Here is a 22,954-nt window from a genome sequence, read left to right as displayed (position 1 = left end):
GATAACTGATCTTCATTAGCATAGATTTTAAATATTTTATTAATTAATTATATTTGTCGTGTGCTTTAATTCTACCCATCTCTTTTTTCGACTGAGAAGATATACCAAACACTCTAGAGTGTTTGACCCAATTTCCAAACACCTGAAAGTTCGTCGAAAATACTCCGCTGCGGATCGTATTTTCAGCTCTCTTCTCGGTATTTGTGAATGTGGTAACACATGGTCACTCTTGTTTGAAATATTATCTTCCAAAACCTGTCCCAGATAATTCAGTCACTCGACGTTTTTATTTTATTTTATTTTATTTTATTTTTTTCGCTGCGCCTCAACTAACCAAACGCATTCTTACACATTAATCAACAAGCGATAATTAATAGTGCATTCCTTTCATCAGTGGTATGTAGAGAAAAATTGCTTATTCATACAATATTATGACTCTGAGCAAGTAGTGACGACTGTCACAAAGTTTGTAATTTTTTTGTCAAATTCTACCTACATCAAGGGAATTCTCCGTGTTCCGCTGCTTCAGTGATCAAAAGGACTGTAGCTTTCGTTCTCTTTTCTTGCCTTAAAAACCCAGTAAACTGATTCTCAAGTCAAGGAGAAGAGATTGAGACAGAGGTGAAGTAAAAACAAACAAACAAACAAATACGGTGAAATATATTTTCTCAATCAGTCAGTTTGGAAAGCACAAACCTTCTGTAGATGCGTTATATTGCGATACCCAATCCTGTAAACTATCGACAGTTTCTGCGTATAAACAATATTCTAGCTTAGCAAAAAACATATCCACGGATTTTCCACCCATCCCTTTAAGTGTATACAATTCCTGGAACGTATCAAGAGCAAACAAAAAGAGAAAAGGTAGGAGGATCAAAATTAAGTGCGATTTTTCTGCACTGATTGAAGGATACAATTGCAAGCAAGTTACCCTTTACATTTGAGAAGTCTATACGTCTTTTGTTCTCACTGCCTTGCTGATCGTGGTCAGAGGTATCAAGCATACACCCAGTCTCCAACACGGTTGTATTTTCGTCCTTTTGTATGGTACATGTAAATGGATTGATTCACGTCCAGATCGAACTTCAAGCTCATCAACAAATGCTTCGATTCTTGACAAAACAGCGGTACTGCTTGCAGAATTTGTAGTGCTGATTTTACATGTGCCACTGTGTAGGGAAAAATTACGTTTAACATGGTGGATTTTAGCCAAAAATGGTCGTTATGTGACAAAAATTGATGTTAATTCAAAAGAAACGCACGGCTTGAAATGAAGTTGAGTAATGAGCTCTAAATCTAAGCGACACACATTCACGAAAAATCAAAAATGGTTTTATTTGCTGCTTTGTTTGACTCTGTGTTACATTTTACGTTGTTTTACGGTGTAACACAAACTAAGCTTGAAAAGTTGCCAAAGTTGGAAAATTTCGGAGCCGGTCCGTAACCGGGGTACGGAAGTTGGGTACGCATGGGAAAATCCGTACCGCTGGAGCGCGCGCGATTAGCCAATCAGATTCGTGGATTTAGGATTCCGGACCGCTGGGAAGCTGGAAAAAAATGATATAAAGTACTGATGAAACTGAAGAAGTTGAAAAGAGAAATAAATGAATGTGACTGTCTATCGCCCCCTCCACCCACCCCCCTTAAGCCTTCCCCCCCCCGTAACCCCACGTAACCATGGGAACTCTCATTTCACGCAGGCGCACACGTCAACAAAAGTTATTCGCTTCTGCTTCTGCTTGAGCGGATATTTTTAGATTTCGGCGATAAACGTGAATTTCTGCGATGTTGGATTGTCGCTAAGAATCAATTCTTCATGGGCTGCGGTTCATCTTCGCCTGGAGCAGTTGTAAGTTGCTTTACAATTTCTATATTCCCTGCTTACTCCAACCAAAACTTAAATCGCAGATGGTCGGTATGCCAACAGTGGCTTCTAGAACGTTTTCGCTCAAATTATCTATAACCCCAGTTGTCAGTTGTGATAAAAGTCATCCCGAAATCGCCCAGAATGTTTCTGCATATGGCATGAAAAGTTCATGCAATCACATTTTAATCCAGTTTGCAATCGTGCCACTTTTTACATGTCTGATGCTCCTTTATACAGCTTTAGACTGCTTTAGAATATATTCTTAGCCTTGTAATATTAGCTTTTATCCCGTAGTTTACTTTATCTTTTTGAATGGTCGTATTGCTTTTGATAGGATTATCTTTATCTTTAAATTTGTAGCATCTTAATAAGATTTTTCACCCGTAAGCTTTTCAGTTCCTTGGTGCTACTGGAACTGAAACTTTCGTACATGTATCTTATTGACACTGAACTCTCCATCTTCCTGCTTTGACCCCCTGCAACTGGGCAAATTTCATGACCAGAAATACTTAGGTTACCAGTAAATCTGAACAAATATAAATTATGGATTTTCCATGAAGATTTGAACGGCTAGTAGGTTTAAACTAAAACAATTAGATCACCTGATCTTGATTTCTATTTGTAAACTCGGACTGTGCCTACGTCAACTATCAGACGTTATAGTTCACCACTAAATTTTCACCGATTCTTATTGGTTTAAATTGATCACGTGACACGATAGTGTTCATCTGCGGAGAGACACTATCAGCCCATAGTGCCCGTCCGTGGAAAATACCTGGATGGATAGTACTCGTCCGTGAAAAATTTTCTGTAAACAAGCGAGCTTATAAAAAAAAATAAACAATTGAAATTGTATCAAGTGGGTTTTGTTTATTTTCCTTTTTAAATTTTACATTTGGCTTTCACGGCTTTCATCTTAAAAAGTTGAAAATAATTCAATGTGATTTTTGAACTGGCCCGCGGAAGAAAATTTAGTGGTGAACAATAAAGACAATAAAGTGTTTATGTCTCGGAACTATCGGTCTGATAGTGGTCCCTTGGAAATTTGATGTTCTTAAAACTAGCATATTTGTTTTAAGAACATCAAATTTCCGTGGGGCAACTATCAGCCGATAGTTCCTCGACAGAAACACTCTATTGTTTAAATAGGAAGCTCGAGCTCATAATCTAATTGTTAGTTACCTTATTACATGAAATTTTTGTGACCTGTATATTTCGCGAGTTTGAGGTGCCCGTATTTTATGACACTTAATGTCAGTGATTTTGCGTAAATTTTATATTTCAAATCACTTAAACTTTGCGTTTTTGAGTAACATAGGTTTTGTTTCCTTGGCAATGTTACTTTTAATTAACATGTCCTTGAATTCAGTAAACCGATATCAAAGGTACAATAACATCAAAATTAACAAAAACGCAATGGCGGGACTATATGTCAACAGTAGCATGAAATTATGTGAGTCACTTAATTTTCAGATCATGTTATATTTTCTGCAACACTTATTGTTTGCCTCATGTTAATTTCAAGATTTTTTTAATCAAGAAATTTGAGAAATTAATAATGTTTCACAAAAATTTCATGTTCAAAAGTAAAACAAAATTCTCAGATCATATTGGACAGGGATGTAGTTAAAAGCCAGTTGCTGGCTAATTTAACCAGCTCAAATTTTACACAAAAACAAAGACTTGGGTAAACTTTGGAGCTGCCAAGGACATAAAAGCCAGCTGGGCTTGTAAATGAGCCGACTTAGTGCTTTCTTAGCTACATGTATATCCCTGATTGGTTTATCTGCAGGTCCCCCATCCATTGTACAGTTAACATTTCATAATGATTTGTGTTTTGTTTGGTTCAGGTGACAACTCAACAAGCTGTTGTAACACCTCAGCATCCAGGAACACAAACTGTAGGTGAGTATTGTCAGTTTTTGCTACTTTTTAAATATCCATGTATAATTATTGAACTGTGTTGTATTGCATGTCAAGTTTAAAAAGAGAAATGGTAAGTCAGCGTGAGGTTTTGCCTAAGGCTAATTAGTTAGAGTTAGTGCTGGGGTGTTAATGCTGGGGCAGATCTAGGGGTGTTCAGGGGTTCATTCAAACCCCCTAGATTTATTTAACAAAAAATATCAATGAGACAAAGATTTTAACATGCTGACTTGGCCTCAGATTGCTGGAAATCTCATTTCAAAGAACCTCATCCCATTTCCAGACCCCCATTGAAGGCAGTCCCTTTCTCAAACCCTCTTCTCCAAAATCCGTCTCTGCCCCAGTAGTGAATTGTAAAAACACATGACTTTGCGAGACAGTGAGACTAGATATCTTTTTTGCAAGCCTTTGAAAAAAGAAATTGAGATCGCAACACGGCATAACATTCCAAAAAAATCAAGATGATGAAGCACTGAAATTTTACTAAAATTCTGTAAGATGCTTATTTTTCCAAGAACATAATATTTGTCACTTCTAGTATTTGTAACTTTTTATCTATTATTTTCCAGTGCAATATCCTGCAGCTTATCCACAACAAGCCAGATATCCACAGCAACGTGGACCACCACCGCAAGGATACTACAATCAGCGCTACCCTGGTCAGCCTGTGGCATATGGACAACCTGGCTTTTATCAGCAACCTCAAACAGTAGTTGTCCAGGACAGGGACAGAGGCGGGGACCTATTAGTAGGAATGGCAGCTGGTGCGGTACTCTCAAATGCCCTGCATGGTCCTCACTACTACGGTCATGGCGCGCACATTCATGTACATGATCATGATCACTTTCATAGTGGCGGAGATCACTTTCATGAGCATCACCACCATGGAGGTCCGGAATATCATGAACATTATGGCAATGCTGGTGGGTTTGATGGTGGCGGTGGGTTTGACGACGGTGGTGGAGGATTTGATGACGGTGGCGGGTTCGATGGGGGAGGTTTTGATGATGGTGGAGGCTTTGATTGAGTTTTACAAGAGACATAAAATTCAAAGAGGAATTTAATGATTAAGACTAACAAATATGTAATTGATGCAGGTTACCCAGCCTGGAACCAAAGCTGACTAGAGACTACCAAGAGCAGATAAAGGAAAAGAGAGTTCATACCCTACAGGGGCCTTATTCTCACGGTAATCCCTCTCAAGTTATTAGTTCACTTCCAGTTTTTGAAATCCCTACGTGGTCTAGAAACCCAGGGGGATACACACTTGTATGGGCTACATAGGTATGTGTGGCCTCAGAGGGTATGGTTTTTAGCTGTGTTAGTCATAAATAGGTTATTGATTTTGGCCATTTTTTGTCAAATTAGGGTATGGTTTTTCTACTCTAGTCTGGAATCGGGTACATGTAGGTTCTTTTAGAAGAAGCTACTTTTTCATCATTATCGATAAGACCATCAACAAAAGCCCTTCACAATTATGGTTACTGCAATTTAACATTGGTCTGAACTAGGGAACATATTTTAAGACAGGCCTGAAAGTACAGGGTACTGAGTTAATGGTCAGGTCATAAATAGGGTTTCAAATTCTTGGTATGGTCATAAAGATCACAGATTTTGGTCGTAAATAGAGTAAGGGTTTTGGGAAGTCCCATGTTGGGGAGTTTGCTTATGTTGACAGTCTGAGTGGCTTTGCACATGCTTTCTTCCTACACAAAACAAAACATCTATGCATCACACATGGTAACATTACCTGTGGAAGATCTGGCTACCACATCCAAAATAAAATGTGAGATGGATTGCGGTAGGAATAAGGCTTATATGGGGGGATTATAAACTCTCTTGACCATGATCTTCTCTTGATTTAGAGCTGTAAATATTATTTACTGTAAGCAAGAATGAGGGTGACAACATGTATTATAATTCATTTAATTTATTCAGGGATAGTTTATTTATACCAGCCAATTACATCCAAGATAAGCATCAACTTCAAAGTCAATTAACTAAGTTATTGTGTTATTACAATTCCATTATCCCTGTGAACAGACTCCCTACAGTGTGAGTCTTCGTGGATTTAAAGCACATAAAATCAGGAAGCAGGAAATGTACAAGGAGACCAAGGTCTAATGGACTGCAGTTGACTTGCTCTGTCTTCTGCCTGTCTGTTTGTTTGTTTTGTTTGTGTTTTTGTTTTTGTTTTTATTTTTTTCATTCGATGCCCCACGAGGAAGCCTGTTTGCAGGCCATTTTAACCTACATGTAACTCATTGAAGCTACCACATTTGAATGTCATACACATGGAGAAAAAAAGGCTTCAGAGCTAGAGACATGTAACTGAGGATCATACGATAATTTTGCTTTCCGGACATTCATCTAGACAACTTACAAATAAAATAATTGTAAATAGGCCACCCCCCCCCCCCCTTCCAAGAAAATAGCCATGACTACTGTAAATTTATATTTCATTGGTGTTTTTTTCCTTATAGTCATATTGTTTGGCATGTTAGCAGCATCTCTCTGTAAATGACTGGTGGTACTTAGGCGCTCTTTTCTAATAGTGCCTAAGCAGCTCGTTTTCATCAGTTATTGTAAATACTCGCTAAGGTAGACCAATCAGGCGTTGTTGTTGTTTGTTTTCGGGGGAGGGGGGTGAACAGCGAAAAAAGAAACACCTGATTGCAGGTTACATCAGGACAAGCATCACTTGCTTGTTTGAATCTCGTGCTTGCATTAGTTGCAGATTAGAAATTAAGCCAGGAAAGAGAGAGAGAGGCTCCATTGTAGTAGTACGGACCATGTGCAATGTTACAGGGTTTCATTGAATATGCAAGCTGTTTGCAATCTTTAACTCAAAGATTCAACCATCTTAAATCACAAGTCATCATGCATTCTGTACTCTAAAGTATTTTTAACTACAGAACAACACTTCTAAAGAGTTCGTGACTTGAGAACTGTCTTTCTTATGAGAGTTTAACGATAGTAAAATTGGTTGTAAAATGTTACAGATACCGACTCCAGATGTACGTGTTAGAGAGTTGTTCCCAGGTATTTTATGACGAAAAGCCGCGTCTCTTTACTGGCTATTCTAGCTATGGGGCGCCGTTTGTAAATTTATTATTTAGACCGAATTTATGCCATTTTCCCCTTATTTATAAATAATTGGAAATGCCACAAAATTTGTTCATAAATAAGACACAAGAACTTGTCCGTTGATATGTAAATAATTATTTTAGGTACGTCCTGATTTATAAATAATCTTTTACCATAGAGTTATTATATATAAATAACAAACTAAACAACTTCAATTATTTATAAATCAGGTCATCTCTAAAATAGTTATTTACATATCATAAAGTTTGTAAATCCCATTATTTATAAATAAATTACTTCGCCGGGAGTGTAAATTCATTGTTTAGAAATAATAAATTTCACCTCGCCGAGTGTAAATTTATTATTTATAAATAATGAACTTTACTGAGTGTGTAAATTCATTATTTACAAATAATGAATTTCACCTCGCCGAGTGTAAATTTATTATTTATAAATAATGAACTTCACTGAGTGTGTAAATTCATTATTTAGAAATAATGAATTTCACCTCACCGACTGTAAATTTACTATTTATAAATAATGAACTTCTCTGAGTGTGTAATTTCATTATTTAGAAATAATGAAGTTTCATCTCGCTGACTGTAAATTTATTATTTAGAAATAATGAATTTAACCGTGTGTGTAAATTCATTATTTAGAAATTCATTGTTTAGAGATAATGAAGTTTCATCTTGCCGAGGGTAAATTTATTACTTAGAAATAATGAACTTCATTGAGTATGTAAATTCATTGAGTATGTAAATAGTGAATTTACACACACGGTTAAATTCATTATTTCTAAATAATAAATTTACACTCGGCGAGGTGAAACTTCATTATTTCTAAATAATGAATTTACACACTCAGTGAAGTTCATTATTTATAAATAATAAATTTACACTCGGCGAGGTGACATTTATTATTTCTAAATAATGAATTTACACACTCAGTGAAGTTCATTATTTATAAATAATAAATTTACACTCGGCGAGGTGAAATTCATTATTTCTAAATAATGAATTTACACACTTAGTGAAGTTCATTATCTATAAATAATTAATTTACACTCCCGGCGAAGTAATTTATTTATAAATAATGGGATTTACAAACTTTATGATATGTAAATAACTATTTTAGAGATGACCTGATTTATAAATAATTGAAGTTGTTTAGTTTGTTATTTATATATAATAACTCTATGGTAAAAGATTATTTATAAATCAGGACGTACCTAAAATAATTATTTACATATCAACGGACAAGTTCTTGTGTCTTATTTATAAACAAATTTTGTGGCATTTCCAATTATTTATAAATAAGGGGAAAATGGCATAAATTCGGTCTAAATAATAAATTTACAAACGGCGCCCCATATTCTAGCAGCCCTATCAGTTATGTAAATAAAAAAGTAATAAACAAGGAAATTGCAGATGACAAATTTTAGAGGGGAAGCTACATCAGCTTTACTTGGTTTTCATGCGGGTCTTCTATCCTGGCCGAATTGGAATTTGGAGATGTTGGATTTTGTGGAGGGAGGAAAACCCTCGGAGCATCCCGCCCCACTCAGTATGTTTCTCGCGATCATGCCTAGCCTGCGAGTTGGCTCACCTTTGAGTCACGTGCGCGAGTAGTGAAGAGCAAAACGATCCGGCGGGAAGGAGTCTGGTGACGAGGTGATTTCGCGCTCGCAGCTACGCCGCGTGCGCTTGTGCTCCAACGTGAGCCTGCTCGCACGCTAGATCACGCCTGGTTAGAGTCGCAGATCTCCGCGTAACGTACATGCGAGTGAATTTCTGTGTTTCATTCCGCATCCCACCTGTCAAAAGGAGCAAATCGCTCCCGCCGAAGTATTTTTATCCCGCATTCCGTGTTAAAATTTCTTACCTCTATTTTTACTGCCATCCCGCATCCCCCTAAACCTGTGCTAGACCCTCGCCACTGTGCACCATACATACATACATACATTACTTTATTTACCCTCGGATTTCAGTGTAGCTTATGCAGCTAATAAGAGATCACCACACCGGGAGCTACATCCCCTACTCTTTTCAATCAGTGTGTGGGTTCTTTTACGTCCCACAGAATTATATGAAGAGTTGTGAGACGGGGCCTACGGTTTATCGTCCTTATCCGAGAAGACTAGAAACTCTAACCATTTATTGAGCGCATTTGATTTACGCCAATGGCAAATCTTGACCTAAATTAATGGCGCAGAAAAAAGGAAACATTCTTATATTTAATATCTAACAAATTTATCAAGGTAACTAGGAATAGAACAGGGTCGCCGCAGGTCAGGAAATGGTCAGGAATAAAATTCTTCGAGGTCAGGGGAAAGTCACGGAATTTTATTTTAGAGTCAGCGAAAATTTATATTTTGAAAGAAAAGTCAGGGAAAATTGAATTCTGGCTGATTTAATACCATTGATCTGTAAGTTGAGGCCAGTGCAGCCACTACTAAATCTGACGTTTTTTATTTATTTGGTTAAGGAAATCGTATTTTTATCAGGGAATTGAAAAGACAGGGAATTTTGAAAAGTGATGCTTGTGGCAACCATGTAGAATTTCTGCAAAATATAATATGAGATCAGGCGACATTATTTTCCTGGAAGCATGTTCGTTTCTGACCGTTGCTACAGCTAGGCGTTGCTACGTAACAAAATACCTGCAAATCAAGGCAATTCAAGGCTAAATTTATAACGCACAAACATGCTGTAATACCTTTAACTTCACTAAATAATTAAAAGATAGCTTTTTCATAAAATTGGCAATGTCCCACGACTTCAGTTGGCAAGACAATGAGACCTGCTTTGATTTAAATGAAAAAGACGAAAAAAGTGGGCGGAAAAATTGCCCGGAAACGTCATTGCACATAAAAGATGGGCAGCTAAAATGTTTATTTTAACAGCCAATCAGAGAATGCGCTTTATGTAATGAATACGTTGTTTAAAAGAACTGCGAACGCGTGCTGTTCTACCTGTTTTGTGATCGAATGTCTGAAAAATAGTTTATGTCCAATTGACGCCCTTACAACAAAACACGGGCTGCGCATCTTCAACAAGAATATCATGTAGTAAGGTAACCAAACATTAATATTTTTGTTAACCGGTTTTTATGGAAATGGGACGAAAGTTTCCCTTGTTGCCGCAAACAGTTTCCCGCTTTCTTGACCTTTCAGTCTTACACTTCATAGACGTTTCAGCTGTCTCAGCAGATTTAGATAAAACGCTCTCGAGATTGTCAAATGCTCAGCTATAGTTTAAGCACTAATATATAGAAATTTAATCATGAGAATGTGTTATTTTAATTGTGCGCAAGCACCGATTATAGCGGAGCCCGAGTAGACAACAAAAAAAGCACTCATTTGGACAATAATGAACGGTTATCTACTGTACTTGACAAATTAATGTGTCTACTTGATAAATTCAAGTGAAAAGAAACAGAAGATAATGAACACAGCTCAAGAGCGAACGACATATACGAAGAAAACATAATCTTATGAGTTGAACGATATTTGGTTGCCGAAATGTAGCAAAATTCGGTAAAAATTATTTTCATTCGATAAAAATATATTTGCATTCGATAAAAATATTTTCATTCTATAAAAAAATTTTTTTGTTCGATAAAATATATATTTCCATTCGATAAAAATATATTTTCATTCGATAATCTCACTTGACTCCAGTAGGCATGGGATCGGCAATATCAGCATGTGGGCAAATGACCTTATATAAAAATAACTATATAAAAATTATCAAAATCGCCTCATGTAACTCATGACTCCAGAATAGCCCTAAATAGCTTTATCCTTAAATCGGCCGAATTAACGTCCGTAAATCGGCCAATTTAACAACTTTAAATTGGCCATTGCTGATATTGATCCCAGGCATGGCCACCAGGCATTTACGCCACGGTCACAGAGCTTCCCGCCAAGCTTCCATAAACATGGCGACCGATGAAAATGTAACCGATTCCTCGTGGAATCGACTTGACTTTTTCTCGGGTCTTGTTAAACTACTCGAAATTTGCGAGTACCATGGTTTGAATGTTAACTTGGACTTTCCCTCAGCAGCAATTTTTCTCGGAGCTGCCGCAGCAAAAATTCGCACAAGTCCCAGGATGATTGCGAATGGAATTTCAGGAATGGCCTTGAGCCACTGGCAGAAATTTAAAAATTTCGTTTAATTTACTGCCGCAAACTTGAACTTCAACTTGAACTTCATGTACTTTGTGAATGATTCACAAAGTACTACAAATTTGGCAGGTTTTTTTTTTTTGTTATTAGCCTGTTTGTTTTTCCATAGCTATGTTACTCAATAGCACTCACTGCCACTTTTAATCCTGTGGCTGAGGCAGTCAAAACATTGAATTACTGAAATTGTTTAATATGTTTATCACGGCTTTATAAAATTCTCACAACATATCATTTACCCGCTGCACACGTTCTCCTTATGAAACATTGCCTGCCGGATGGCCGTAGCTAGATAAAGAGTAAAATGCCTGTTTGATCATCACCTTTAACAGAATCATGAGTTTTATAAGATGGTTTGATTAATTTTTCTGCTTACGTACGGTCGTTTAATTCAAAATAGATTGCTACCACCTTTTGCGCAATAACTGCATTAACTCTAACCAACATTGGTTTCCATGGCGATCACGGAAGGTAATTTAAATTAGCTACATTACGTCCAAAAAGTTGCCAACATTTTAAAAATTTCGTGTTGTTGTGTGCAATCCATTCAATTTTCCCAGGGCTTAGCTAAACTGTTGTAGCGTTTTGGTATCTTGTTTCCTACCGCATGTTTTTTCTTCCTTTAGTTAATAGATTGCTTTAGCTCCTTCAGAATAAATAATTTCCTAATTACCTGGTGCCTCTATTTCAAAACGAGTCTTTGCCCGAGACATTTTACATGAAGCTGAGTTTGATTTGCATGAAAATGAACCTGTAGGCGAAACACGTATGAATATGATTGGTTTCACACGTAGACTCAGTTTAACACAGAGGCAAAAGGTGACTTGGAAATGCGCTTATTAACCCAGCTCTCCATCATTATTATTGTTTTAGCCTATTCCCAAGGTTGGGACTGTGCAGATTTCGGTGAATAAAACCGTTGCCGTCACAAGCCCACAAGGTATTCAGTGGTACCTTATCTGTAAGATGATCGCCCGCGCTATTTAACAATTAGACCCGTAGCCCGCAAGGGCTACGGGTCAATAGCCCATGAGGCGAAGCCGAATGAGCTATTGACCCGTGGCCCTTGAGGGCGAAGGGTCTAATTGTTTTAGTATCACCCAACTAGTTGGACAGAAAAGGCAATAATAAAGTTAGCAAATGCAAGTTGAAGAAATATTTATTTGGGAATAAAACGAAAGAAAGTGTCACGCTCGATTGCGCCAATTTCGCTACACGAGGACTATTTCTAATAGTCCTCTAGTAGCGTAGCCAATTAAAATGCAGGATTTGCATTAGTCCACTAGTTGGGTGATACTAAATGTATATAGCTACCAGCCAACTACTAATAAATACTAATAAATAAGAATATTGTCTGCGCCTGGTTCTTCAAGCTACTGCATTCCAATGAGGTCTTTAGTGAGTCTTGTTCTTTGGAATTCACTTTTCCTTTGTCACAATAAAACGCCTGAAAACTACATAATCATGCAATTAAAATAGAATGAAAATAACTAAAAATGTGAAAGTTACTTAGTGCAAAGAAGTTAAATTTTTTTTCATTACAAAAAAATTGAAATTTAGAAAACATGCCGGTCAAAATATCGCTGCCATGGAAACATCAAGATCCTTGTCCAATGAAAAATCATGCCAAATTGTTATTGCATGGATGAAATTAGGAAGAGCCATCAAATTTGTAGTTCATTACAAGTCCTTAAAGTTGGGAGGTGGGAGCGGGGGGCTCAAAAGTAACTTCCTCTGGTTATACTCACAGGACACCCAGCGTTCTCCTATATAGTTACACTAGGTAGAAAGCTTGTTGCCGCTGAATTCGCTAGTTTGCCTTGCTTTTTTAAAGCTACTCACGACCGATGACATGCTATCAGAACCTTTTAATTGACATTTGAATTTGGCAAACTATTTATCTCTGCAGGTGCAACAACTTTACGAAAAGCTCAGCGACAGAACAGTAAGCCGTGTGCCTCAAAAAGAAAACAGCGAACACAAAGGTCCAACAGAAGAAAACGAACTTCAACTAGAATACGCACAAAGAAACCGGGTAGCGAAGAAGCAGAGGCCGACCCAAGTGAAGAGGATGATGAAGAAGAAAACGACGACCCAGATGAAGATGAAGATGAAATAAAGTCGGGGGAAGAGGAATTAAGTGACGAAGAAAGAGGAGAAAGTCAAGGCGAAGAAGACGGCAACAAAGAAGGAAGAGCAGAGGAAGAAGGTGAGGAGGACGTGGACGAAGATCAGGTTCAAGACGAAGACGATGAACCAGAAGGTGGAGATGAACAAGGGAATGAAGATGAAGGAAACGAACAAGATGAGGAGCAAGATGATAATGATAATGATGAAGAGAATGGTGATGAGAATAATGACGGTGATGAGGGGGAAGAGGAAGGATAGGAGTGCAAAGAGAAAGTGAAGAAAGGAAGGGTAGGGGTTAGAGGACAAAACGCGAAAACATAAACAGGAACAGAAACATAAACAGAAGAGAGGGAAAGACAAGAGAGGATAAGGAAATAGGAAGGAGAGGAGAGAGAAAGTAGGACTGAAAGAGAATAGAAAAGAGACGAAACAGAAGGGAAAGTGGAAGAAAAGAAGCGAGACGAACAAAAATGAGCGAGTAAAGGAAACGTTGCATGGAAAACGAAGAAACAAAGCAAGAGATCAGAGAGGGAAGCAGTGAGAAAAGAGTGAGAAGACAAGGATTAATCGATTAGTTATCTGGTAGAAAAGTAGGAGTGTAATAGGGGAAGACTGGATAAGAACAAGGCTTCGGCAGGCATGCGCGCGCAGGTTAAGGCTGCAAAATAGAAAGTCCTCCAATGTACTTCCCAGAGCCCACGTAACGTGGGCCTTGCGAACGAGATTGAGAGTCCTCCAATTCTTTCGTTTTCAGTAATGTATAATAATTTTAACCTTCACCTTGAAATACGGTCGACATCTTTTTTCCTCCATTCCGGTAAAAAGAGTTAAGAAGAGACATTTATTAGCTTTTGGTATACCGCCAGTTTCCTTTATTTATGCCCACGATGCTCTCCGCGTGCAGTTTTTGTCGACTTAACACTCCATTTTTCATTTCTAAAAAAGCATTTTATATAAAATAAAGAATTCTATTATGTAGCGCAGGGGCAGATCCATTTCTCCAGGATTTTTCTTAGGAGGGGGTGCACCACTACGGAGTGGCGTAACACCAATAAACCACATGGATTCTTTTGCAGAATACAAGTTTATTAGAAAGCCGCATGTCATCTCGAGGGGGGGAGGGGAGGTGGGCACCCCTGTAACCTCCCGCTAGATCGGCCCCTGTAGCGAATCCAAGTGAACCCTTAGTGCTGTTGCAGTGAACCTTTTGTCATTTTAAGTAAATCACATTCATCAATGATCAATGCAAAAGTCATGCAAAAACTTAAGGAACACGATTTCTTAAACCTTTCCCTTTGCGTTCCTAGCTTCCACCGCCCTCCGCGCCCCGTTCACACCGCTGGTAGGAGTGGACGAACCATGTACAGTTTCTCTTTCGGACATCATTTTAAAAAGAGTACGCCAGTGCAATAATAAATTAATTAGCCCTCAAATGCTTGCTTGTACGATATTAATCATTAATAGCCAGTGTAATACCTATAAAATGTTTAAGCAAGCAATCTGGTTCTGATTCCTTTGTTCAGGCAGAGTAGTATAGTGGAATTCCAATTTTTTACGGACCTCTCTATTATTCGAATCATTATTTTGCTTCTCTCATGAAAAGCTAGGTGTTCTATACTGGTATTTACTGTTTCGAACCCTCCGATTTTCGAAGTCGGAGTCTCCTTGGGAACTGGGAACGAGGTCTTGAAGTGAGCCTGCAGTTACCCATGACAGCAGAAGAGCGTGAACCAACATGGCGGCCAAAGAAGTTGAATTAGGTTTTGCTGAAGAAATAGGCAATGATGCAGTTCGTAGACTTCAAATGACCAGCGCCTTCTTTCCGAGTAAAATCGGTGGAAAACCAGCGTGGCTAAACTTACAAGATCTGCCTGATTCTAGGCGCTTGCTCTGTAAGATCTGCCAAAAACCTATGATCTTACTGTTGCAAGTGTACGCTCCGTTGGCCGACGACCGAAGTTTTCATCGAACGATTTTCGTATTTTGCTGCAAAGATGGAAAATGCCACTCCAAAAACCGCAGCGATTGCTTCCTTGTTCTGAGAAACCAGTTAAAACGCGATAATAAGTTCTACAGCTATCAGCCCCCTCCAGAGCTAGATGAGATCAACGAACTCTCGGTAGAATCCGTGACAAATGAGTTTAAACCAAAGGCTTGGACAAGTTTGTGCGATGTGTGCGGCTGCAAAGGAGACAAGAAGTGTTCGAAATGTCACATTGCTCAGTATTGTTGCCGTGAACATCAGACGGTGGACTGGAAATCAGGGCACAAAAACTTGTGCACGAAATTGTGTGCAGAGGGCAGTCAAGATCAACTGGTAGAAGGTGACTGTAAACATAATACTATGAAATAATCTGTAGTGCTATAAAGCTTATCCTGTCATTTCATGGCCATAAAATATAGCAAAAATTATTAACACTGGAAAATGCCTGAAGCAGAGGGGGACGGGGGGGGGGGGGGGGTGTGCTACTCGCTTTGGTCAGAATGGGGTATTGATTTAAGCCAGTTTTTGCACTCTAATCTTGAATTGGATATGTTTTTTAAATAGAAGACGCTACTTTTTCATCATTATCAATGAGACTATCAACAAAAGCCCTTCCCAATGCTTTTAACATTGGTATAAACTAGGGAACTAGTTATACTGTAAGGCAGGGCCAAAACACAGTATTGATTTAATGGTCAGGTCTTAAATAGGGTATCGAAATTTTTGCTTGGGTCATAATAGGGTAGAGAAAATCACAGATTTTGGTCTTAGATAGTGTATTGGTTTTGGGAAGCAGGCTGCACACCTCCAACCAATTTTTCTATAACTCAGTAGAAACTCAGAGAATATGTTATCTATTTCTGTCGGAAAATACTGCGACGAAAAAAAGAAAAACAACTTGTTTACTTTGATCATCAAAATGTAAAAATAAATTCTCGTTGCTTGCGCCATCATTATAGCAACAACTCGTGCTAGTTCTGTTTCTATCAAGTTTTAGTATAAATTTACTATCTATTCTGTGATAGACAGTGAGTAGCGTGGCAGTGTGCCCTTGTTAACAAAATCATGGCTGCTTCTTGGCATTTTCGAAGTGTCTGTGAAGAGGATTTAGATAAAGTTTTGAACAACTAGTAGATTTATACTAAAACAAGTAGATTATTCGCTCTCAATTTCTATGTGTGATAGAACTATCACACGATACAAATCTCGAGCTCATAATCTAATTGCTTATTAGAAACACGATTTTAAAGCAATCAGCACATTTTTGGTGGCTATTTTATAAATGTACAGTGATAAATGAAATTAATGATAATAATTTTATTTTGACTTCCCAGGGGCTACCACATGCAAGAAAAAAAGCAAAGTCCTTTTTCCAGAATATGAGCTAGTGATTGAGACAGAACCAGATGACAGTGCTGCTTGCAATAAGAGTGAAAAGGAGAGAATAGATGAATACAAACAGTTTGTGAAATCGAAAGAACTTCTTGGTGACTCAGATAATGACAAAGAACTAGAATCTCTGGCTACGCTTGGAAAGGAAGCTTTACTTGCTGACAAACAGTTTAGAAAATTCAAGAAGAGAGTTGCAAGAGAGCCAAAACAGGTTTGTTTCCTAGTGAGCAGATGAAAAGAGAACATGGACATATTAGCCCCCCACACCCTGTAGGGGTTTCATCAATGTTTTTATCACTAAGGCAACTGGTTTCCACAGGTTGGCAAAACTTTTTGAACTAAACTTCTTGTGTAGAAAAACTTTCTTCTAGATGATCAAATCATCTTCTTCTAGATGGTCAGATCGTCTTCAAATTACGTAGTGCCTGGCCTTATTGAAACCCGTGACCCTGTAGGGGAACTTATTTGCAATAATTGACTGATTGAGAACTATATATTATTAAATTAAGAACGTAAATGTACACCTTCGACACTCAGGCAGCAACTTTACAGTTTAATGTATCAATTGATATCTACCTCAGCTCAGTGTCAAATGAAACAAACTAATCAAAAGATTTTGCCAAATGAATTTATACTAGATTTTTACAAGCAATTTAATTAAAGGTTTGAATCCAATTTGGGCATCTACATGCCTTCTATATATGGATAAAAGTAATAGTTATAAAAGTAATATTTGTAAAAATAAGTTGAAAGTTCAACTGTTTATTTTATTAGGTTTTGCGCTATCACCAAAATGGTGAGCCCCTGTGGGTTTCTGATGAAGGTAAACCTAATGATGGAGATATTTCAAAATGTGAATGTGGATCTGAAAGGGTGTTTGAATTTCAGGTAAGAATTAAATTTGTTCAAATAAGAGCTTGTCCCTAAATTATGTATGTGTGGGTATGATAATACTGCCATAATTAAATTAGTGCATAGTAAATAGTTGGTCAGCTTTGAAGCTGATACTGTAAAATATCAAGGCAAGCTTCCTGAGACAGTGAGTTAGATGCAGCAAATGCCACTAACGAAAGATTAAAATGCTCATCAAAACAAGTGCAGGCAGTCTTAAAAGTAACTTTTTATTTTTAAAATCAATCTAAATTGTGGTCTGGAGGACTAACAGTGGGCCTGTGACCATTTAGATACGACTACATGTATAGGTAGAAGCTAAAACTGTCTCGTAAAATAGTGAACACGAAATACATAAGTGACGCTAACATTGTATTTTGATATTATAATATTAAAATAGCATCTATTTGATCTCAAGCTTTCACCCAATTTATGGTGGCTTTTGGCTTATTTATTTCTTAGTTATTATCAATAGTATACATTACGAATTATTTATTTTTTATAATAATAATTTTTTATTGCTTACATGTAGGTTATGCCCCAGCTGCTCAACTACTTACAAGTGGACAGCATTGAGGAGAGTGTGGACTGGGGTACATTAGTTGTCTTCACTTGTTCAGAAAGTTGCAGTGATGGCACTTCATATCTGAGAGAGTTTCTATGGAAACAAAATTTTGCTGACACAGGGTTACCAACTATTGCCTTTGAAACCTGATGAGGATGTTAAATTGAATCTACTGTTGTATTGATATTTGGTCCGCATAAGTTTTTGAACTAACTAATTTATGAACTACGTTCATTCTTATACATATAATATAATTGTAAATTCATCAGAGAACAAACACCAGTACAGTCAAGAGGGAATGTCTTGTCACACACTGTGACCATTAAAACAAGAAAGTCTACAGCAAAATTTACATTGCATGGTTACCATGACAATAATAACTGAATATTGTTACTGTGGTAGTAATTTACAAGTTAAATTATTTTTACTAGCAGTGTATAGGCTACTAACAGGTAGGACAGTTCATAACTGAATAATAATCATTTTAGTTATGAATTAAAATAATTTGGTCACTCCTATCACCTCTGTTGGTTGGTAACTATGATCAGGTGGCAGGAAAAAGCAATTCTTTCCCTGAAACGAACAACCAATAATCATATCAGCAACATGAACTGGCTCAGAAAGAATTTGTTGAGAGACAAAAGGCATAGGATACTACTAAGTCTTGTAATCTGGGGGACGCCAGGGTTCAAGCCTTCCTGGACCCTACCACATACTAAAAGTATAGCAGTCAAGATGATATTTACAAAATGAGACAGACTGTCACAGTGCTTTTACTGTCATGCATCAAAACATATGATTGTGAAAACACTGTTGTACTTACTGGGTCTAGTCTGTACAACTCTTTCAAAATATTTAGGTGGGAGAAAACCTTGTTCATTTCCAGGGCAGAGGATCACATTGTTGGATGATCTGTAAAACTTGAAGCCATCTGAGCAGAAAGAAAAACCACAGAGTTTTCTAGCTATGGAAGAGCCACTTTACTATAAAGCAACTGCATAAAATTCTGAAAACTAATAATAACCAGGTTATGTTGGCATGGTGGCATGTCAGGCAGCCCCAACACAAAAAGAGGTAGATTTCATTTGACAAAATACTGTAGTACTGTTATGGGTGATCTGTAAATAATCAAAATGAAACCTGTATTTGAAAAAGTTCATATTTTAAGTTACTTACCACTAAGGGCCTTTTTGAGATCAATAAACACCACAACTTCACAGCTTGATCGCATTCCTAGGGTCGAGAAAAAAAAGCATCTGCATCACAAAGCTCAGGGTGACCCATGACGGACTAGCAAATTGATTCCCATCAAGGGCATGGTACCTACAGTTCTGTAGCATATAATCACCAGTCACTTTGTGCTTTTGAAACTGGGCATGCAACATACAAAGAAGGTCAGGTCCTATCCTGTGGCGGGGTTACTCTGACCCATATATAAGCTGTATGCGTATGTGCTGCTGTGAAGGGTATGGTTTTCAGGTAGTTTAGTCTGGGATAGTGCATAGAAATCAGAATGGAGAATAGCTAGTCTGAGATCATGGTCTAGTATAGGATAAGGTTTTCAGTGATCCAGCATAACATCCCTATCTCCTACAGAGTACCACCGGGGATCTTATATCCTTAAGGGCTAGTGGATTTTGCAGTCAGGATAGTAAATTCCGTCCTTCACTTGCCCAAAGGGTGAGGAAAGTGTCTCGGGAAAATTTTTTGGAGGAAAATCCAATTTCAGAAGTGCTGAGAGAGGGGAAATTATTTTTAGGGTAATTGAGAATGACCTTTCAGGCTAGTACATTATAGTATATATTAGACAATTGGTTTTCTTTGCACTCCGAGATGTTCTAGATAACATAAAAGGGTAACTTCTAAACTGACCACTGATGACACCTTCTTCTCCAGGCTCTCCAGGTGCAAAATGGATGTGATTTCTGCTCATTCGTGACAAGCCCTAAGCAGAAAAGAGCCAAATTAAACAATGTTGATACTGCTGGTATTCACAGTTTCATACACAATGGAACATCAGTGCTGATACTCTGAGCTTTCAATTGTAATTAAAACTAATCTACATGTATGTGATGCAGTACCTACCTGAGTTTTTATCGGTTCCCAACAGTCGCGATAGGTGCCATGTATGACAGTGGGTGCTTCAGAATGGTCTGTAATGGGTTCCAACTCAAGATCGTCTACCTACATGTTCATGCAGTACATGTGAATATGTACGACTCACAATAATGTATTATTGATAGCAACAAATAATCAGGGTGCTATAATGTAGAACCAGATAAATTATTAACCTGCCTGAGTAAACAGCTGTCTTTTCCCGCAATCAGAACTGGAATTTTCATTTGGGGTTGAATTTCAACTGAGAGATTTACTGAGATTTACTGAGCATGTTGTTCAAAAGGGATAATGAATAAAAAATCTTATTGCACACCCATTACATTGTGTATACCTGTCCAAGGACATTGTACATACCAAATTATTCACGACTGTTGACAAACTTTACACAAGTCCCACATACATCAGTTTCAATGGACAAGACATGTTTAACACCTTTAACTGAAAAACAGTTTGACTTGACTCTGAAGATGATTTCTGCTCAGGTTAATTTACCTTGTCAAAACGAAGGTCACTGTAACTTCGACATGTTCAGAACCACTCTCGCCCAGATGATCACACTGGATGAACTTATGTACGTAACTAGACAGGTAACTAAGGTAACCAATCAGTGAGTGCTTAAGCTATGATTGGTACCAAAAAAATAAATGACGTATAATATTAACATACTGACCTCCATAGTGTGTCCTTGATTTGCTCTGATTTGAAGCCTGTCGCTGGATCATTTCTCAGAGCAAAGCGTTTCTTATCATTCTCAGCTACAACTTTTTTGACGTCATCCTCTGAATATCTTTGGAACTGTCATAGTCTTAAAAGGTCATCCACAAAAATGAAACCTATGCAAAAAATGTAAGTACCTTTATTTGACATGTACTCACTGAAATGTAAGATTGCAATCATATTTGCTATAATAAATTAGCTTTTTTCTTTCTGTAATTACCTTGCGTCATTTGTAGTCCTTCCTTAGCTGCACCATGCCGTAGAATGTAAGAAAGAGCTTTGGACAGCTGAATATTGTGGTTGCTCTGCAAGACATTGATATAAATATTCATGGTTACCTCCCTCACAGTTGGGATTTTTTGCGAGACCCTCCAACCCATCTAGAAATTCCAATTAATCTTCATACATTTCTTTAAATGTTTTGGTCTTACAGAGCCCCCATCTCCCAGGAAATTCGAATCCCTTCTGTGGGGGGAGTATGGATATTTTCTGGAACTGTACTTTTTTAACAATTATTATAATTATTACTGATAGCTGACAGCAACATGGTGACTTTTTCCACTGACCTCAGCCTGATTTGGAGCAAAATTGAATATCATGTCAGTAAGGACAACTTACTTTTGCCCCTACGTTCAGCTCTTATATTTTTGTGTCCCTAGATCTGTTGAGATAAGAACTAAATTCCTCTTAGTGAAAAGAACTAATTTCTGTTTTTTTAAGGAACATGTTGTACACACAGTATGGTGTAATGTAGTTTACAAACAACTTCCACTCATTGGCCCACTGGTTGGGTAATGGTGTGGCCTGCACCCTACCCAGCCCCTAACAACCTGACCCCCACAGCTGGTGACCCCTGGGGGTGAATACGCCGTGAATCTTTGGGTGGGGATGTGCCACTGGGACACTGAAGCCCTTACCTAATACTAGACCAATATCCTGATTTCGCAGCCCTATTCTAGACTAGGGCCTAACAACCCCTACCCTATCCACGCCCCCCCCCCCCCCTCCCCCGTGCCCCCCGGGGGTAACTAAGGAAATTTACCAACCATGTCCTCAGCTTCTCCATCAAATTTGCACTCACTGGCCTAATAAACCTAGATTGATTCAATTACACTTGTGAGCTACAACATTTACTTCTAAGCTTAAAAAGAGCTCGATTTGTATTAATTTAACCTTAACGAAAGGCCTGTTCAGGAACTTGAGCACGGGCTTGAGCTTACCTTTTGCGAATTTTTCGCGCTAGCGGCACTTTGCTGACTTCTTCTACCGCTCATTTTACTTCTACGTCTTTCAAGTACCGAAAATTGAGCTGTATAGAATCTAGTTAGTAATGCTCACGATTCCGCTGAAATGAAGATTGCACCATCACCTGTCACAGCATTGCACCGCCAATTTCGGTCAGTCAAAATTGTATGCGTACGAGCGATACTTGGCACCAGACTCCCACTTCTCAGTAGATTGGTCACGCAACGCTGTATTTCTCCGCGCGCAAGCCGGAGTTGCGTTACGCTAGCCAAAAAGAAATCGGCCAAATGTAATTTTACTGTTTTCTAACTGGATTCGAACAGAATTGGGACTCATTGTACCATTTCTGTAATTTACCAGTGCAAAAAGAACAAAGAGAAAGAAAGACGGTGTTTCAAGGGCGCGGGAAGAAGAGACGTTGTTGTGATTGGCTCGTTATGTGTTTCATCCTCTGTAATCGTTCTCACTTGGTTAGTTATGATCATTTCTGTGAACACCACTGTAATCTCCTCCATTCCCATGACATCCTCCTTTACCAAAATAGGTCTAGAAATAATGTTATTAAATTGTCAAAATTCTAGAACGCCTTGGCAAGGCTTGCTGATCAGGAATATCTGTCTCCAGGGCCGTAGCTAGTGAGGGAAACCGAGGCACTTGTCTCAGTCATTTTAATCGTTTCTGTACTTTCTTATTCGAAGAGGAAAGTAACAAAAAAAAAAGCTGCTAAATACCTATAGGAAGAGAATTTCACCATGGACATTGCCTCAGTCCGAACGCGAGAGAGCGGCGGAAATCGAGCTTAGCTAAGGCCCTGATCTCTCGCTCTGCTTCTTCGATTAAGTCCAA

The 22,954-nt window shown here is 38.1% G+C and overlaps 3 protein-coding genes and 1 pseudogene across 4 annotated transcripts; 3 read left to right on the top strand and 1 right to left on the bottom strand.

Annotated features, from left to right (window-relative positions):
* Positions 1 to 1,714: 1,714 nt before the first annotated feature.
* On the top strand, positions 1,715 to 6,791 carry LOC149111400 (uncharacterized). Its single transcript, XM_089292052.1, has 3 exons — positions 1,715 to 1,849; positions 3,718 to 3,772; positions 4,360 to 6,791. Exons 1-3 carry the CDS (start codon positions 1,817 to 1,819, stop codon positions 4,815 to 4,817), a joined length of 546 nt encoding a protein of 181 aa, XP_089148178.1. The 5' UTR covers positions 1,715 to 1,816; the 3' UTR covers positions 4,818 to 6,791.
* Positions 6,792 to 10,819: 4,028 nt separating this feature from the next.
* LOC149111399 (uncharacterized) lies at positions 10,820 to 14,653 on the top strand. Its single transcript, XM_089292440.1, has 3 exons — positions 10,820 to 10,837; positions 11,940 to 12,006; positions 12,976 to 14,653. The coding sequence occupies exons 1-3, from the start codon at positions 10,820 to 10,822 to the stop codon at positions 13,452 to 13,454; spliced, it is 564 nt and encodes a 187-aa protein (XP_089148566.1). The 3' UTR covers positions 13,455 to 14,653.
* Positions 14,654 to 14,894: 241 nt separating this feature from the next.
* On the top strand, positions 14,895 to 19,250 carry LOC110056667 (uS5 assembly chaperone PDCD2-like). Its single transcript, XM_089291984.1, has 4 exons — positions 14,895 to 15,520; positions 16,515 to 16,783; positions 17,347 to 17,460; positions 17,996 to 19,250. Exons 1-4 carry the CDS (start codon positions 14,932 to 14,934, stop codon positions 18,176 to 18,178), a joined length of 1,155 nt encoding a protein of 384 aa, XP_089148110.1. The 5' UTR covers positions 14,895 to 14,931; the 3' UTR covers positions 18,179 to 19,250.
* On the bottom strand, positions 17,676 to 22,293 carry LOC110056825 (tRNA 2'-phosphotransferase 1-like; annotated as a pseudogene). The gene is made up of 8 exons (XR_016207968.1): positions 22,084 to 22,293; positions 21,084 to 21,168; positions 20,817 to 20,979; positions 20,114 to 20,212; positions 19,901 to 19,973; positions 19,205 to 19,261; positions 18,852 to 18,959; positions 17,676 to 18,601 (listed from the first exon to the last, which is right to left on the bottom strand). The product of XR_016207968.1 is annotated as a tRNA 2'-phosphotransferase 1-like (transcript).
* Between the last annotated feature and the right edge of the window lie 661 nt (positions 22,294 to 22,954).

This window comes from Orbicella faveolata, unplaced genomic scaffold (assembly GCF_042242905.1).
Source record: "Orbicella faveolata isolate gen_17 unplaced genomic scaffold, um_ofav_v1 contig_24, whole genome shotgun sequence".
Classification (NCBI taxonomy): domain Eukaryota; kingdom Metazoa; phylum Cnidaria; class Anthozoa; order Scleractinia; family Merulinidae; genus Orbicella; species Orbicella faveolata.
This window is presented reverse-complemented; position numbering and strand designations above follow the sequence as displayed.

Bases quoted from the DNA above. Each gene is read 5' to 3' on its own strand.
- LOC149111400 (XM_089292052.1), top strand. From the start codon at position 1,817: ATGGGCTGCGGTTCATCTTCGCCTGGAGCAGTT. The intron at 1,850-3,717 runs GTAAGTTGCTTT...TGTTTGGTTCAG, and splicing joins CATCTTCGCCTGGAGCAGTT to GTGACAACTCAACAAGCTGT. The intron at 3,773-4,359 runs GTGAGTATTGTC...ATTATTTTCCAG, and splicing joins TCCAGGAACACAAACTGTAG to TGCAATATCCTGCAGCTTAT.
- LOC149111399 (XM_089292440.1), top strand. The intron at 12,007-12,975 runs GTATTCAGTGGT...TTATCTCTGCAG, and splicing joins TGCCGTCACAAGCCCACAAG to GTGCAACAACTTTACGAAAA.
- LOC110056667 (XM_089291984.1), top strand. From the start codon at position 14,932: ATGGCGGCCAAAGAAGTTGAATTAGGTTTTGCTGAAGAAATAGGCAAT. The intron at 16,784-17,346 runs GTTTGTTTCCTA...TTATTTTATTAG, and splicing joins TTGCAAGAGAGCCAAAACAG to GTTTTGCGCTATCACCAAAA. The intron at 17,461-17,995 runs GTAAGAATTAAA...GCTTACATGTAG, and splicing joins AAAGGGTGTTTGAATTTCAG to GTTATGCCCCAGCTGCTCAA.